Source organism: Carassius carassius, chromosome 36, assembly GCF_963082965.1.
Source record: "Carassius carassius chromosome 36, fCarCar2.1, whole genome shotgun sequence".
Classification (NCBI taxonomy): domain Eukaryota; kingdom Metazoa; phylum Chordata; class Actinopteri; order Cypriniformes; family Cyprinidae; genus Carassius; species Carassius carassius.
The window spans coordinates 30,102,565-30,117,268 of NC_081790.1; the positions used below are offsets into that span (position 1 = coordinate 30,102,565).

The window sequence follows — 14,704 nt, forward strand, 5'->3', positions numbered from 1 at the left end:
TTGTTTTCTTTTGTCCTTTCGGAACAAGAAACCTGTACATGTTGTATTTTATTAGGCTACTATAGTGTGGTAATTGAGTTCACTAATAGTTCTAATAAAATGAATTGGCTTTTACTGTCGTTTATTGCTTTATAATTCAGCACGTCCATTTACCTCAAAGGTTGCGAAGTGAATGAGCTAAGTGTGTCTGTCTGTCGCGTAGGGAAAAAAAGAGGGGGTTGGGAAATTAGAAAATAACGTATTATCTGGAGCTGAATTGAATATCGCACTAATTTTGTGATTGGCTGTTATGTGGTGAGGGGCCAGGGTGGGCCAAGCCTCTGATTGTGTGGGCCAGGCCCACCCTGGCCCCCCCGTGGAGCCGGGCCTGGTGAACACACATTAACTGAGCACTAACAGCACTAACATGCAGTGACAGAGCACACTTTAATGTCTTATACAGCAAAATGAATGAATGCTCATAGCTTTTTGCAAGTCGTCAATATTGTACATCACAACTTCTCCTTCAGTGATGGTCTTCAATGAGGCTGGATTGAGATGGAGAGAAGATGAGAGCCTTCATGCTCAATGAGGAGGATTCCAATGTCATCAGACTTCTAAAAACATAAGACCACAATCATGAAATTTCTTCATTATAACCATCTATAATGTTAAGCAATTTGTTACGACTGCTGGAGTTCTGTCTTCACAACGATTATAAAAAGTTTGGTAACATGACTTTTAATGCAGGAATATAAACTTATGATGTTACATTAAAAACAGTTCACACAAAAATGAAAATCTGCTGGTAATTTACACATCCTCAGGCCATCTAAGGTGAAGCTGAGTTTTTCTACAGTAAAAACTTTAAAGATTATTAGCAGAAACAGTGGTCCTTCGTGATTGATAAAACAGGTAATGGAAACAAATTTTTATAGTTAAAAAAACATGCACAGGCAAAACAAAATTAATACCTGTGGATACTCCTGACTATACACTGAGGTCTACAAAGTAAAACAATTGGTCTTCTGCAAGCAGTCCTGAATGCATTCTCAACAGTCTGGAGCGTGAGTTTATAATGTATGCGCAGGACCAAACTCACACATGAGCAATCTTCCTAAAGCTGACTGGACAAGCAAATGATTTTTAATTTGTATATAGGTTCCAAGAAAAGTACACTCAAGTAACATTTTGATGATAACCAATACAACACACAATGCATGCTCTCCAGACATTTTAAAACACCTCAGGACTGTTTGCCGGGGCTGTGGATTAAAAGGTAATAATGCTGAAAATAATGTTCAGTTTCATGCAGAGACTGATTGTTTTGCTTCATAACACCTCAATGTATCATCAGACAACACATGTATTAATTTTGTTTTGCTTGTTTGCTTGTTTTTTACTCCAAGTGATGGTAGCCATCGACTTGCATTTACTGTATCTACAAGGACCACCTTTTCAGATCAAAATATTTAAAGTTTAAATTTTACTTAAATTTCTGTGAACTATACTTAAAATTGTATTTCAATAATTAACTTACAAAAAATTAGTCCAAAGGGTTTGTAACGACACAAGGGTGAGCAAATGTTGGATGAACTAAACCTTTAAGCAATAAGATCACCCAAAAGAGGTCAAAATAGCTATTGTAATAATTTAAGGGTTTTGTTACATTCAGTAACTTTCTGTTTCCTTATTTGGTCATCTTCTTTTTCTTGTTTTGTTAATTGATTAATCCCCACCTGTCTCCATTTCCCTGATTAACTCCCATGTGCTTAAATACCCTGTCTGTTTAGTTCTTCCTCGTGTGTGAATGATATTGTTGTATTGATGTAAGTTGACTTTATGTATTATGTTGGATGTGCCGTTATTCTCCCTCGATCATTAAAAGTACCTTTTGTATATCGTCTTCCACATGCGCCTTCCTTACACACCAGTAAAACCGTAACAGAATCACAGACCCAAAGTGTAGTTTAGCTGCGTTTTTCTTTCTTTTTGTTTTTTGTTTTCCCCCCTCTCGGAATGGCAATCCCAGCAGTCTGACTCCTATGCCTGGAGCAACTGGACCGTTTGCTGGAGGACCATACCAGGGACTTTTTAGATCTGGCGTGCCTTACCCACTTACCCGACCGCTCGCTCTCTAACTTCTATTACACCGGCCTGAGTGAGCGGTGTAAGGCATGCCTGCCAGCAAATGGTCCCAGAGAGGATTTCGCCACCTTCGTGGAGTAGGTGCTGCAGAAAAATGGATCTTCATTTACCATCTGCACCCCCAAAGAGGATATCTCCAGCCCCACTCCCGAACCAGAGACCAGCCAGCCACCATCCCGCCGCACGGAGCTAGAGCCCACCGCAGCCGCAGAGCCCAAGCCTGTCATTGTCAGAGAACAAGGACTCGAGAGCGCGACTGACCAGGTGTGTGAGCCGGCAACACCGTGCGCCGTGCGACTATTAGTGGAGATCGAGGGTGTGAAGGAAGGCCCTGCCCACACTCCCACGACTGAGGGTGAGCTGCATTCGTTTTCTGGAAATTATATGGAGGACCTTAGAGTGGTTTGTGGAGGTAAGCCCTGAATTTCCTGTTTCTCTGCTGGTTCCGTCCAGCCCTGATCCTCCAGTATTCCCTCCCAGCCTCCCACTCCCACCTCCTCCTAGAACAGTCAGTTCCTCTGCTCCATTTCCGCTGGTTCCGTCCAGCCCTGAATTTTCTTTTTCTCTGCTGGTTCCGTCCAGCCCTCCATCTCCTGTTTCTCCACTGGTTCCGCCCAGCCCTCAATCTCCTGTTTCTCCACTGGTTCCGCCCAGCCCTCAATCTCCTGTTTCTCCACTGGTTCCTCCCAGCCCTGAATCTCCTATGTCTCCGCTGGTTCCGTCAAGCCCTGATCCTCCTGTATTCCCTCCCAGCCTCCCTCTCCCACCTCCTCCTAGACCTGCCAGTTCCTCTGCTCCACTTCCGCTGGTTTAATCCAGCCCTGTATCTACTGTTTTTCTGCTCTGTCCAGCCCTGATCCTCCTGTGTTTCCTCCCATCCTCCCTCTCTCATCTCCTCCTAGACCAGCCAGTTTCTCGACCTCATCTCCGCTGATGCCAGTCAGTCTCAGTCCGCGCCATCTGGGCGTGATGGTTTGCCGCAGGACTTCCAGTCTCCAGCTCCGCCGTGGCGTGTGGATTCCCTGTCTCCACCTCCAGCCTCCGAGCCCTGGACTCCTCCTCGGTCCTTCGACCCAGAGGCTCCGCCTCAGCTCTTAGCTCCCTCGTCTCCGCCATGGCCCGGCATCAAACCTGCTCCACCGGGCTCCCTCGTCCCTCCGGCCCCACCTTGGTCAGTCGTCGACCATCCACCGCCTCTGGACTCCATTCCTCTGGCTTCAACTCGTCACTCCATCCCTCCGACTCTGTCAGGCTCCTCCTTCCCTCTGGTTCCGCCTCCATCCTCAGCCACTCCGGCTCTGCAGTTGTCTTCCAGGGCCCCGCCTCCGCCTTGGTCACCTGAGCCTTTTGCTCCGCCTTGGCCCTCCGGATCCTCGGCATCACCCAGGCTCTGCGGCTGCTCTGCTCCATCTTGGGCTCCTCACCCACCGGCGCAGTCTCCGTCTGTCAGCCCCCTGGTGTCATCGGCTCCTCCTCCACCATGGCTCCTCCCGCCGTCGACTCCACCGTGGATCTCCATCCTGGCTGGTCTCTGGAGCACCATCTGGCTCCTCCTGCTCGGGGGTCCTCCCTGGCTCCTCCCTCCATCCACTCTTCCCTGGATCCTAAGGCCGGGTTCACACCGCAAGATGCAGCAGAGCGGAAGCAGCGCACGGCTATTTTGCTTTCACACCGGCAGCGGAGGCAGCGCGCAACTGAACAGCGGATTTTGGACAGAGTACTCTATAATGGGAGTACTCTATAAAGTTTTTATTGCTTTATTTCCATTTAAAATACATTTAAATAAAAAGACTTGGCAAGAAGCTTTTTTAATTAATAATTTCATTGTAACTTTTGTTGCACATTTGTTTTGCTGTCTTTGTTTTCCGTGCAGTACGTGTTGTTGATAGAAGAAAGGCCATCGCGCTATATTTTTTATTAAGGAGACTATGAAAAAGACGCAGACTTTGGGTTCATCCCATTAACAGGCATAGGAGAGAACATGGTGCATATTACCATCTTGTCACTGGGTTTGTTTGCAAGCAAGTTTACCAAAGGACACTCTGAAAACCAATTTAATACACCGTTTTAAATTATGTGTATTGTAAATGGTTCACAGCCTTGACTTCCTGCTCATCTTGAAATCAGCATTTACTTGTTTATTATATATGCATGTATCACCTGCTTTTGTTATTTGTGTGCTTATGTGTAATTTAGAAATTGTAAATAAATGGTTCCAATTGAATCAATTTTGAATCAAATATTGAGTTGTTTGCTTGTGTGCCAGCGAAAGCGTCAAAAACACTATAAAATTGCTTAGCATCTAGAAATAAAAGCTAATGCAACTTCATCCCATGCTTTTTCCTTCTCCTGCAAGTACATTGTGTGGATCATAAAGAACTTGATATTTCTCAACTTCCATGATGAGACGAGTGTCGTCCATTATTGTCTTTCCAGGTGCACTCTGAAGACCACCGCCTGAGACACCACGTGCTGTTGTTTATGATTGTCAGCATGATGTCAGCACGACATCCGTTCTTCTGCCAATATATAGGCCTATTTATAAGAATACGACTACTACTAATAATAATAAATAAATCTCTAAGGCTAAACTAGCAATATAAATTATTTAAAGTTGTTTTTGTATTTCGGCAAAAAAGTTTATTTTTGGATAGAACTGTAGTACTTTGACAGATTTTGTAAAAAAAATATATATATATATATATATATATAAATATATATAAAAAATAGAAAAATATGTGAATTTAAATATCATACGTTTTTTATGTAATTTGCTAAAAACACAGTAGATATCGTTAATGCAAATTTTGGGCAAAATTACTTTTTTGTTTCAGTACATGTGTATTTTGGCCATGATCATTGTCACTTTATCTTCTATACATATTTTTTAGATTAATTTTCTTTCCTAACATACTCCAGTTCTTGTTAAAACACCCTATATGTGCTTATTTTGTGCATTTAGAGCACTTTTTATGTGAAATCATATTTATTTTGTCCATCAAAGGTGTACTTTCACTTTAACTGAGCGTCAGCAGCGCAGCAAAAATAGACCCAGCGCCGAAACGATCGCGGACTGCTGCTTCTGATCTGCTTCTGCTACGCTCTGCCGCGCAGCTTCTGCGTGCGGTGTGAACGCTCTCATCTGTTAATACACGCTGCTTCTGCTCTGCTGCAGCTTGCGGTGTGAACCCGGCCTAACTCCTTGCTCCCTCTTCGCCTGCCTCTTGCCTGCCTCTTGCTGCCCCACGCCCGCCTCTAGAACCCCCACCTTTCCTCCGCTGGTATTACTCTAGCGGTGCAAGGATGCACAGTTCCGGGAGGGGGCGAACTGTTACATTCAGTGACTTTCTGTTTCCTTATTTGGTCATCTTCCTTTTCTTGTTTTGTTAATTGAATAATCCCCACCTGTCTCAATTTCCCTGATTAACTCCCATGTGCTTAAATACCCTGTCTGTTTAGTTCTTCCTCGTCTGTGATTGATATTGTTGTATTGATGTAAGTTGACTTTATGTATTATGTTGGATGTGCCCTTATTCTCCCTCGATCATTAAAAGTACCTTTTGTATATCGTCTTCCTCATGCGGCGTCCTTACACACCAGTAAAACCGTAACAGGTTTTAGGCTTTCTCAGAGGTTTTATAAAACACAGGAACTAACAATTAATGGTGAAATGATTATGTTCTTTTAGATATTCTGAGAGGAAAAAAAGGGGTACTTACATAGAATACTTTGTAGAAATCTGTAGGTTTGTGGGCAAAGACGATCGGGAGTCCTCTGAGCACCAGAGACATCAGTCGGCTCTTTAGTCTGTTAGGGAGTAAAATGAATCACTGATGAATAAAATGAAAGAAATGATCACAAGAAAGCAGAACCAATCAGGCACAATTTTGATTGCATTACACAACCAATTGTAAACATTGTGATACAATTTTAGTACTTAAGCTGTTAAAAACTATGCAATGAAAGTCTTTAATGGATATGTACCAACCTTGATTTGTTGTGAAAGCTGTCAACAGCTGCCCAACTTTCTCTCTCCTAGACTGAAATATCTCAGTTTGACAAAGACTATGTCGGTCAATGATTTCATGCTTGAGATTCTTGCACAAAATCCTGTAACATTATTTAGAGCTCCATGAACACCTAAAACAGATAAAAAAGTGTTACATTTCAAGACTAACTGAAACTTTCAGCATGAAAGCATAACCCTTAAGGCTCAACAATTCAGTTGTAGTTACTATAAATACTACACACGATAATATAATCAAAAAGACAAGTTAACTTAGCTTTAACAAAAAGCTAATTGATGCACACATGCTAACGTTAAAATACTGAAGCTAAGGTTAATGAAATGTAAATGTTACAGCTAAAATGAACATGCAAACACACTTGCTGAACTAATCTTAACTGTGAACCAAAAGAAACATCGATTTGAATATTAGCATTATAGCTAAACTGTGAACAGACAGGGGAAACCGTCGATCTGCACATTAAGGGGCCGTTCACATATCGCGTCTTTTGCGCGCTCAAACTCGTTATTTCCAATGTAGGCGCGCGGTATGCGCACTCATAATGGAAGCGATGCGGTCGAGTTAAAAACATCTCAACTTTTCAGAGAACCGCAAGCGCACCGCAGGTCATGTGACAAGAACCAACCAATCAGCTTCATCCTTTCCCGTAACAACGTTGAAAGCTCAGACAAGATGAAGGAATTTTTAAATAAATTTAGTGACAGAGCTACAGCAAGCGATTTTTAGTACTGCAAATTCATTTATACTTTGCTGAAATTTCCGCGTCTTCATGGAGAGAGCAGGTCATGGTTGCTTAGCAACAGCAGACGCCCCAGGGGCGCTTTGGAAAGAAGGAGAAAGCGACACGCCTAGCGTTTTCCACGCGTTTTTAGGCGCAACATGGAAACGGCCCTTTAGACTACTTTAGATTTAACTACAGTAATGCTGTCATCAAGTATAGAAGATATAGAAGTTAACAGACTCACCATTACATACTGTTTCCCAAGTCCATCGAGTGCATCATCAGCCTGAATCTTCAAACGATCGCGTGCTCACTGCTCAAACGTGTTTGAACGAGGCTCCTCCCCTTGCAAAAACTATAGATAGTGACAGCTGGCTAGAGGGACCTATTAATTTTTAAACAAAAATGGCTAAAACACACAAACAGACATATGTGACTAATCACGGAAAGTAGGGACACAAGTCGGTTCTGGGGCATTTTGAGTTATTCACAGATTCTGAAAGTGTAGTCTCCAAGCTTTCATGGAAATCTGATAATATTTGGAGAAGTTGTGGCCATTTGAAGGTAGACACTCAAAAAAGCTCAAAAAGCAGGAAATAGCCTCTGAAGATTTGCAGTTCTCACTGCTGCGAGTGACAATGGGGCTCATTTACATCTCATTTAGATAAGCCATACCCCCTGCATAGCAACGACAGACAACAATGGGAAAATTCGGACCGCATACTATTAATAATAAAGGAGAATGTCATTGTAAATGTCAGTAATTTATCTTTTTTGACTTTTATAAAAATGATTTAGAGGCTGAAATATGTGAGTTTTATCTTTTTATAAAAATCTTTAATCTTTCAAATGTGGCCATCATTTTTAATGTTATTATTTTAATGTTTATGTAAACAAAAAGTACATATTGATGCTTATTTTATTTGTTATTTGCTGGTTTTCTACATAAAACTTGGTGAATTGATTTCATTGTGTAGCATTAGGACTTTTTTAACAGGATTCTGTGATAACCGATGAGCTATGAGCTAGCTAATAACAATAGGTAGATATGGGAAGGTCTAAACATGAGATAACGTGTATGTGTTCTTAGAATGAACACAAAACGGCAAACTTTGATGTTTATGGAAACTCACCCCATAAGAAACGATATAGCCTCTGATATCTTACGGTCCAACTCGTCTGACGCCAGTCCAATACATTCTACCTCGTCGTCATCTTCGCTCAGTTGTAGATTAGGGATATTACAGTCTTATTATGCCGCTTTCATCGTCGCTCAGATCGTCTTCAGGATCAGTGAGCGCTTGTTCATAAGCATCCGGATTGTCGAAGAAGTACTTCGAAACATTTTCGGTGTAACGGCCACGGTTCAGCTCGTCTGCGTTCATCTTTGCGGCGTCCATCTTCATTGAATTTTGATATCAGCTAGAGTCGGCCAGAGCGCTGCATATTAAGTAGCCACGCTTCCCTCGGAGGGCGGGGGCAATAACAAAAGAAACAAAATCCGGCTTATCCAGTATGGAAATACAGACAGACAATGAAACGCCCCTACTGCGTGCTAGAATCTCCGACAAACAAGCTGATTTCAACCTCAAAATGTACGCTTTTAAATATACCAATACTGCTATCTCAAACACGGAGAGGCTTGTTTGTGATATCAACTAACAGATTCTGCAAAAAAACGAAAATCACCAATTTTGAAAAAAAAAAACGCTTCTTTCTCATTTTGCTCGAAAGTTGTGCTGCCGACTTGTGTCACTGGTTTTCGTGACGGGTCACATATAGTCAGATCCATAAGTGTTTGGTCAGTGGCACAATTTTCATCATTTTGCCTCTGTAGACCACCACAATGCATTTGAAATCAAGCAATAAGGTTGTAATGGAAATCTGGACTTTAAGCTTCAATTCAATTCAATTTACTTTTATTGTCATTGTCATTCAAGAACAACGAAATTGCATTGGAGCATACAACAACAACAGTCCATGATATATTAAAGTACACTAACACCAGTGCAGATCCCCTCCAAATATGAGATAATAATAAATAATAACTACCCCCTATGTAAACATGGCACATCAAAAGTATGTAGTTTTTAGAACACAGAACCAGTGACATTCGCTCTTGATAACAAGATACTTTACAAAAATGAAGTGTACGGTCAAAGTTTTTAATTGATGTAGTTAATGCAACAGTGCAAAGTCTAATAGTGACAAAGGGCACGATTTAGCAGCCTTACTGCATAAGGGTACAAGCTGTTAGCCAGTCTGGTATTACTGGCACCAATTGACCTGTACCTTCTCCCTGAGGGCAGCAGGTGGAACAGGTGATAGGCCGGATGATACCGGTCCCGCAGAATGTTCTGTACTCTCTTCAGACAACAGTATGTCATAAATGGTGCTGATCTCTGGGAGAGTGGTCCCACTCCCACTCCCACTCCCTGTAATCCACCTCATTGTTATTATTGATGAGTCCGAGCAATGTTGTGTCGTCAGCAAACTTAACAATGAGATTGGAGCAAAAAGAAGCAGAGCAGTCATGTGTGAATTGAGAGTATAGCAAGGGGCTAAGCACACACCCCTGGGGGGCCCCGGTATTTATTAAAAGGTTGGAGGACAAGTGCTTGCCTATCCTAACCCTCTGTGTTCGATTTGTCAAAAAGTCCACAATCCATTTGCACAGCGAGTTGTTTATGCCAAGATGGTACAGTTTGGCTCGGAGTTTAAGTGGCCTAATTGTATTAAAGGCCGAGCTAAAGTCGACAAAGAGGAGTCTCGCATAGGTGTTCTTGTGCTCAAGATGAACTAATAACCTGTGGAGCACGGTGGCGATGGCATCCTCAGTCGACCGGTTCTGTCTGTATGCAAATTGGTGTGGGTCAAGTGATGGTGGTATTGCGCTCTTAATGTAATTGGTGACCAGCCTCTCAAGGCACTTGGCAGTAATGGAGGTGAGTGCCACCGGTCTATAATCATTCAGATAGGTGGCATTTGACTGCTTAGGCACTGGGACTATTGTGGCTGCCTTAAAGCATGCAGGGACCCATGAAGTGGACAGCGATATATTATAAATGTCGGTAAAAACGTAAGTTAGCTCCGCAGCACAGTCTCTCAGCACTCGACCCATCACACCATCCGGTCCGGTTGCTTTCCTGGTGTTTATGCCACAGAGGACCCGTCTTACCTCATGAGTACTCAGGACTGGGGCAGGATCAATGGAGGGTAGGGGGTGCAACACAGAATCTGTGTTTTCCCTATCATAACGGGCATGGAAGAAATTGAAATCCTCAGCCATGGTGTAATCAGCTGAGGAAGATGTTGATTTACTCTTATAGTCCGTGATAGCCCTAATGCCCTCCCATACCTGCCTAGGGTTTGCAGAATTATTAAAGCAGGCTTCAATACGCCTCCGATATTGTTGTTTAGCAGTATTGATTCCCTTCCTTAATGCAGCCCTGGCTCTGCTGTATAAATCAGGGTCCCTAGAACCCAGCGCTCTGTCTCTAGCTCGGATCAGTTGTTCAACTCCATGTGTCATCCAAGATTTCCTGTTAAGATACACACGGAAATGTTTCCAAGACGTAATATTATCCACACAGAAGTTAATGTAACTCAGGACAGTGATGGTATATTCATCCAATAATACACGAGTGTCTGTGCCCTGTCCCTTGAAAACATCCCAATCTGTGTGGTAGAAACAGTCCCGTAACATAGGGATGGCATCCTCTGGCCACATTCTCACGGTCTTAGTTATATTCCCAGTGCTCTTGATCTTGGGTGTATACCTTGAGTGTAGCAGCACTGAGAGATGGTCTGACAGACCTAGGTGGGGGTAAGCCTGGGCCTTATATGCTTTTAAGCTTTAACAAAAATATTGCATTAACTGTTTAGGAATTACAGAGTCTCTCCATTTTCACAGGTTCAAAAGTCACTGGACAATTGACTGATAAGCAGTTTCATGGCCAGGTGTGGCCTGTTTCCTCAATATTTCATGACAAAGTAAGGATATAAAAAGAAAAGGTCAGATTAGACTTTGCTAAAAGCATCTAAATAAATAATCCTGACGTGTTCTGATGCTAGATTAATTTGGAGGCAGTGTTATGGCATGGGTGTGTATGGCTGCTAATGGAACTGGATCCCTGGTGTTTGTCGATGATGTGTCTGCTGATAGAAGCAGCGAGATGAATCGTGAAGTGTATAGAGCTATGCTTTATTCTCAGATTCAGTCAAGTGCTGCAAAACTGATAGGACAGCACTTCATAGTACAGATGCATAATGACCCAAAACATACAGCAAAAGCAACCAAAGGGCTTCTTAAGGCAAAGAAATTAAATTACTTTTAAACGGTCTAGTCAGTCACCTGACCTTGTAGTGTATTATGTGAGATAGAACTCAGTTATACATATATATATATTAGTTGGCCACTCTTTTTACTGATAATAAGAGTTTTGTTTACCTTGTTTTTTCTTGTAAGTCTCCATCACTGCAGACAGTTCAGTAAAGAAATAAGAAGATGTGTTTAGACCCTTTACTGAGTTTTATTAACAAACACAACAGATCTCAATCTAACTGAGCTTTTCACTTACTGAAGATATAACTGAAGGCAGAAAGACCCATAAACAAGCAGCAACTGAAGACGCCTGAAGTAAAGACCTGGCAAAGCATCTGGAGGAAGGAAACTCAGCATTTGGTGATGTCCATGGGTTCTAGACTTCAGACAGTCACGGACTGCAAAGGGTTTGGATGAGGGATCAGCCCAGAACTACACAAGAGGAGCTTGTTGACTGAAGTCCTGCAGCGCTTGCTCAAGAAGACACATGTACAGACCCCTCTAAAGACTGACAGAAAACATCTAATGATTCAGAGAAGACTTGGGAGAAAGTGCTGTGGTCAGATGAGACCAAAACTGAGCTCTTTGGCTTGAACTCGACTCGCCGTGTTTGGAGGAAGAGAAATGATGACTATGAAACCAAGAACAGCATCCTACAGTCAAGCACAGAGCTGAAACATTATACTTCAGGGCTGTTTTTCTGTGTAGGGTACAGGACGACTTCATGTTCTGTAAAATCCTGGAGGAGAACCTCCTTCCCTCAGCCAGAACACTGAAGATGGGTCATGGATGGGTCTTCCAGATGGACAATGACCCGAAACACACCTCCAAGACAACAAAGGAGTGTCTCCAGAAGAAGCAGATGAAGGTCATGACCTGCCATAAAAATACAAACCCTTCTTTTCTGTTTTTGTAAGAGGGCAAACTTACAAAAAATCAGCAGGGGATCAAATAAATATTTTCCCCACTGTATATCCATTATACTGTGATGCACCATTAACTGTTTTATCATTAGGGATGTGAAATTTAGCTTTTCCAATGACAAGAAGGGCTCACCATGAATGAGATCCAAAATCAGCAGATATCAGAAACAATAATCAAATCAGTGTTTAACTCACTGAGCTCAGTCTGTCTGAGGAAATCTCTCTCAGCCGCTAGTTCACAGCTAGCACTTGAAAACGATGCTTCACTTATTGATTGTTAACACGTTAACGATGAGTCACTTAATTCATTAATACCAATTCACACTGCCTGTTTGAAGAATATAATTGTTTAATAATAATGTATTTAGTTTATCCATACTGAGATGACTCAATTACAAATTCTCAAGAAAATCACAAAGTATTGACATAAATGACAAATAATTTTTAATATAACAACTACATTTAATAAAGTAACATGAGATGGGGATATTTAGTAAAACGGATGTTTCAGCTCAGGCTTCAGCAGTGTTTGTGTAGCTGATGTAGTGTGAGAGCCAGCGCAGAGCCTCACCGTATCCTCGTCTCTCCGTCACGCTGCACATAAACAGCTCCAGCGGCCTCGTCTTCAGCTCGCCGACACCAACACAGCCCTGAACACAACAACACTCAGCATCTGTGGCCTTATTCACATAGAAACCACAAGAGAGGAGCTGCTTCGTTCACAACAACACTTTCTTCCAACTAAGTAGGTCAAGCTATATATATGAATATATGAAGGAGATTGTTGTAGACTTCAGGAGAGCGCACACTCAGCACGTTCCTCTGACCATCAACGGTGTGACTGTGGAGAGAGTCAACAGCACCAAGTTCCTGGGTGTGCACTTCACAGAGGACCTCTCCTGGACCGACAACACTGCAGCACTGGCCAAGAAATCACAGCAGCGTCTCTACTTCCTCTGCAAACTGAGAAGAGCCAGAGCCCCGGCCCTCACAGTGCTTCTTCAGTCTACTGCCACCAGGGAGGAGTCTCCAGGCCAGGACCAGCAGACTGAAGGACAGCTTCATCCATCAGGCTGTCAGGAAGCCTTTTCCCCAGTCACCACTGAACTCAGCCAACCGCCCCCCCCCCCACTAACACACTTGGACCTGCACCAGTACCTTTGTACAGCACTGGTCTGCTCACTACCTCATTCAGGATTTAACTGGCCTCATTCAATTACCTCTTCTGTCAGTTTAAATAAAAAAACTGCTCTTTGAGATTTCTGACACTTTAATCAGAACGAATAAGCTCTATTGCACTACAATTCATTATATTCCACAATAATGAGTGTGTGAAGTGAAGGAGAGTAAACATTATGAATGAAACGTTGCGATGCATCTCTCAGAAATCAGACATTTCTGGATTTTTGGTTGGTATTCTCTGCATCTATCAGTTAAAATAAACCTACCATAAAAATTATGGTTGGACAATTGATCTTTTATCCCCTTTAATCTATATTCCTGCAGGTTATATTCAGCCTGAAAAAGTCAGCAACACCAAAGCTCCAAAAGTATCAAAAAGTTGATTATTGAAAAGCTATCGCATAGTGTGTGTAGTGACGCTTTGAGCACACAGGCTCTTCATCGGACAAATTACCAATACTGATGTACCAATCTATATAGGCCTACCTCTAAGTGAACACAGGTCACATGGCCGTACAATATTATCATGATAATATCACAACAATGACATATTAGCCAAGGAGAAAAACAAAGAAAAAAATAATTGAAACTAAACATATAAAGCTATGCAAAATATAAGAATAAAATTCTTATTGTATTAATCAATAACATCAGTTAATACCTGCTTGCGTAAATAAATACAACTAATAACCACAAAACATTTATTATATAAATAAACATCTTGTGTTTTAAAGAAATGGATGAATATCAAAGTCCTCATTTATTAATCCTCTAGCGGACAACGTGTCTAGTTTATAAATCCAAAAGACCTCATGCTGTAAAAGCAATTTGTTGATATCACCCCACGATGCAGATACTTATCTACCTCAATGCTGATGTACTGAAGAGTGGAAACTGAGTGTCTCGAATCTGCAAAGTGATGTGCTACCAGTCTTTTTGGATCACGATGTCTAATTGCACATCGATGTTTAGAGATACGAGTTTTCAGAGGTCTGCTAGTTTTACCAATATAACATAAACCACAAGGGCAACGCAACAGGTAAATGACATTAGCCAGCTTACATGATAGAACTTTAAATATAAAACACATTACCCGTGTGAGGATGTGTGAAGGTTGACGTCTTATATGTGAAATGTCACTGTTGACAGTTACCACATCTGTAATTCCCATATGGTATTTTGCTCAAGAAATGAGGAGCAGGTTTCAAATCAGATACACTCAAAATTATACACTAAACAAGGTGGTTTGTCAAAACATTTCTTGATCACTCTCTACAATGATTTAAATAAAATGTTATCAATGTCCTTTGAAACAGGCGAATATTGGCTAGAACAATTAACACTACTCTTTTTTTTGTGACACGTCTTTAAAACGACTAACTGCAGACTGATTCCACTT

General features: G+C 41.9%; 1 protein-coding gene across 7 annotated transcripts in view; it reads right to left on the reverse strand.

Annotated features, from left to right (window-relative positions):
• Positions 1-458: 458 nt before the first annotated feature.
• The window catches only part of LOC132116827 (cation channel sperm-associated protein 3-like), a 31,159-nt gene continuing 16,913 nt past the window's right edge, over positions 459-14,704 (reverse strand). For 4 of the 7 annotated variants that reach the window (XM_059525696.1, XM_059525695.1, XM_059525692.1 and 1 more), the window contains 3 exons: positions 6,116-6,162; positions 5,847-5,934; positions 459-596 (listed from right to left, as the gene is read on the reverse strand). In XM_059525696.1, coding sequence (XP_059381679.1) covers positions 519-596; positions 5,847-5,934; positions 6,116-6,162 — 213 coding nt within the window. In that variant the 3' untranslated portion in view covers positions 459-518. Of the gene's footprint in view, positions 597-5,465; positions 5,754-5,846; positions 5,935-6,115; positions 6,163-12,389; positions 12,774-14,704 lie in introns of those variants that run through there. The other 3 variants (XR_009425705.1, XM_059525693.1, XM_059525694.1) reach the window with 3 other exon arrangements.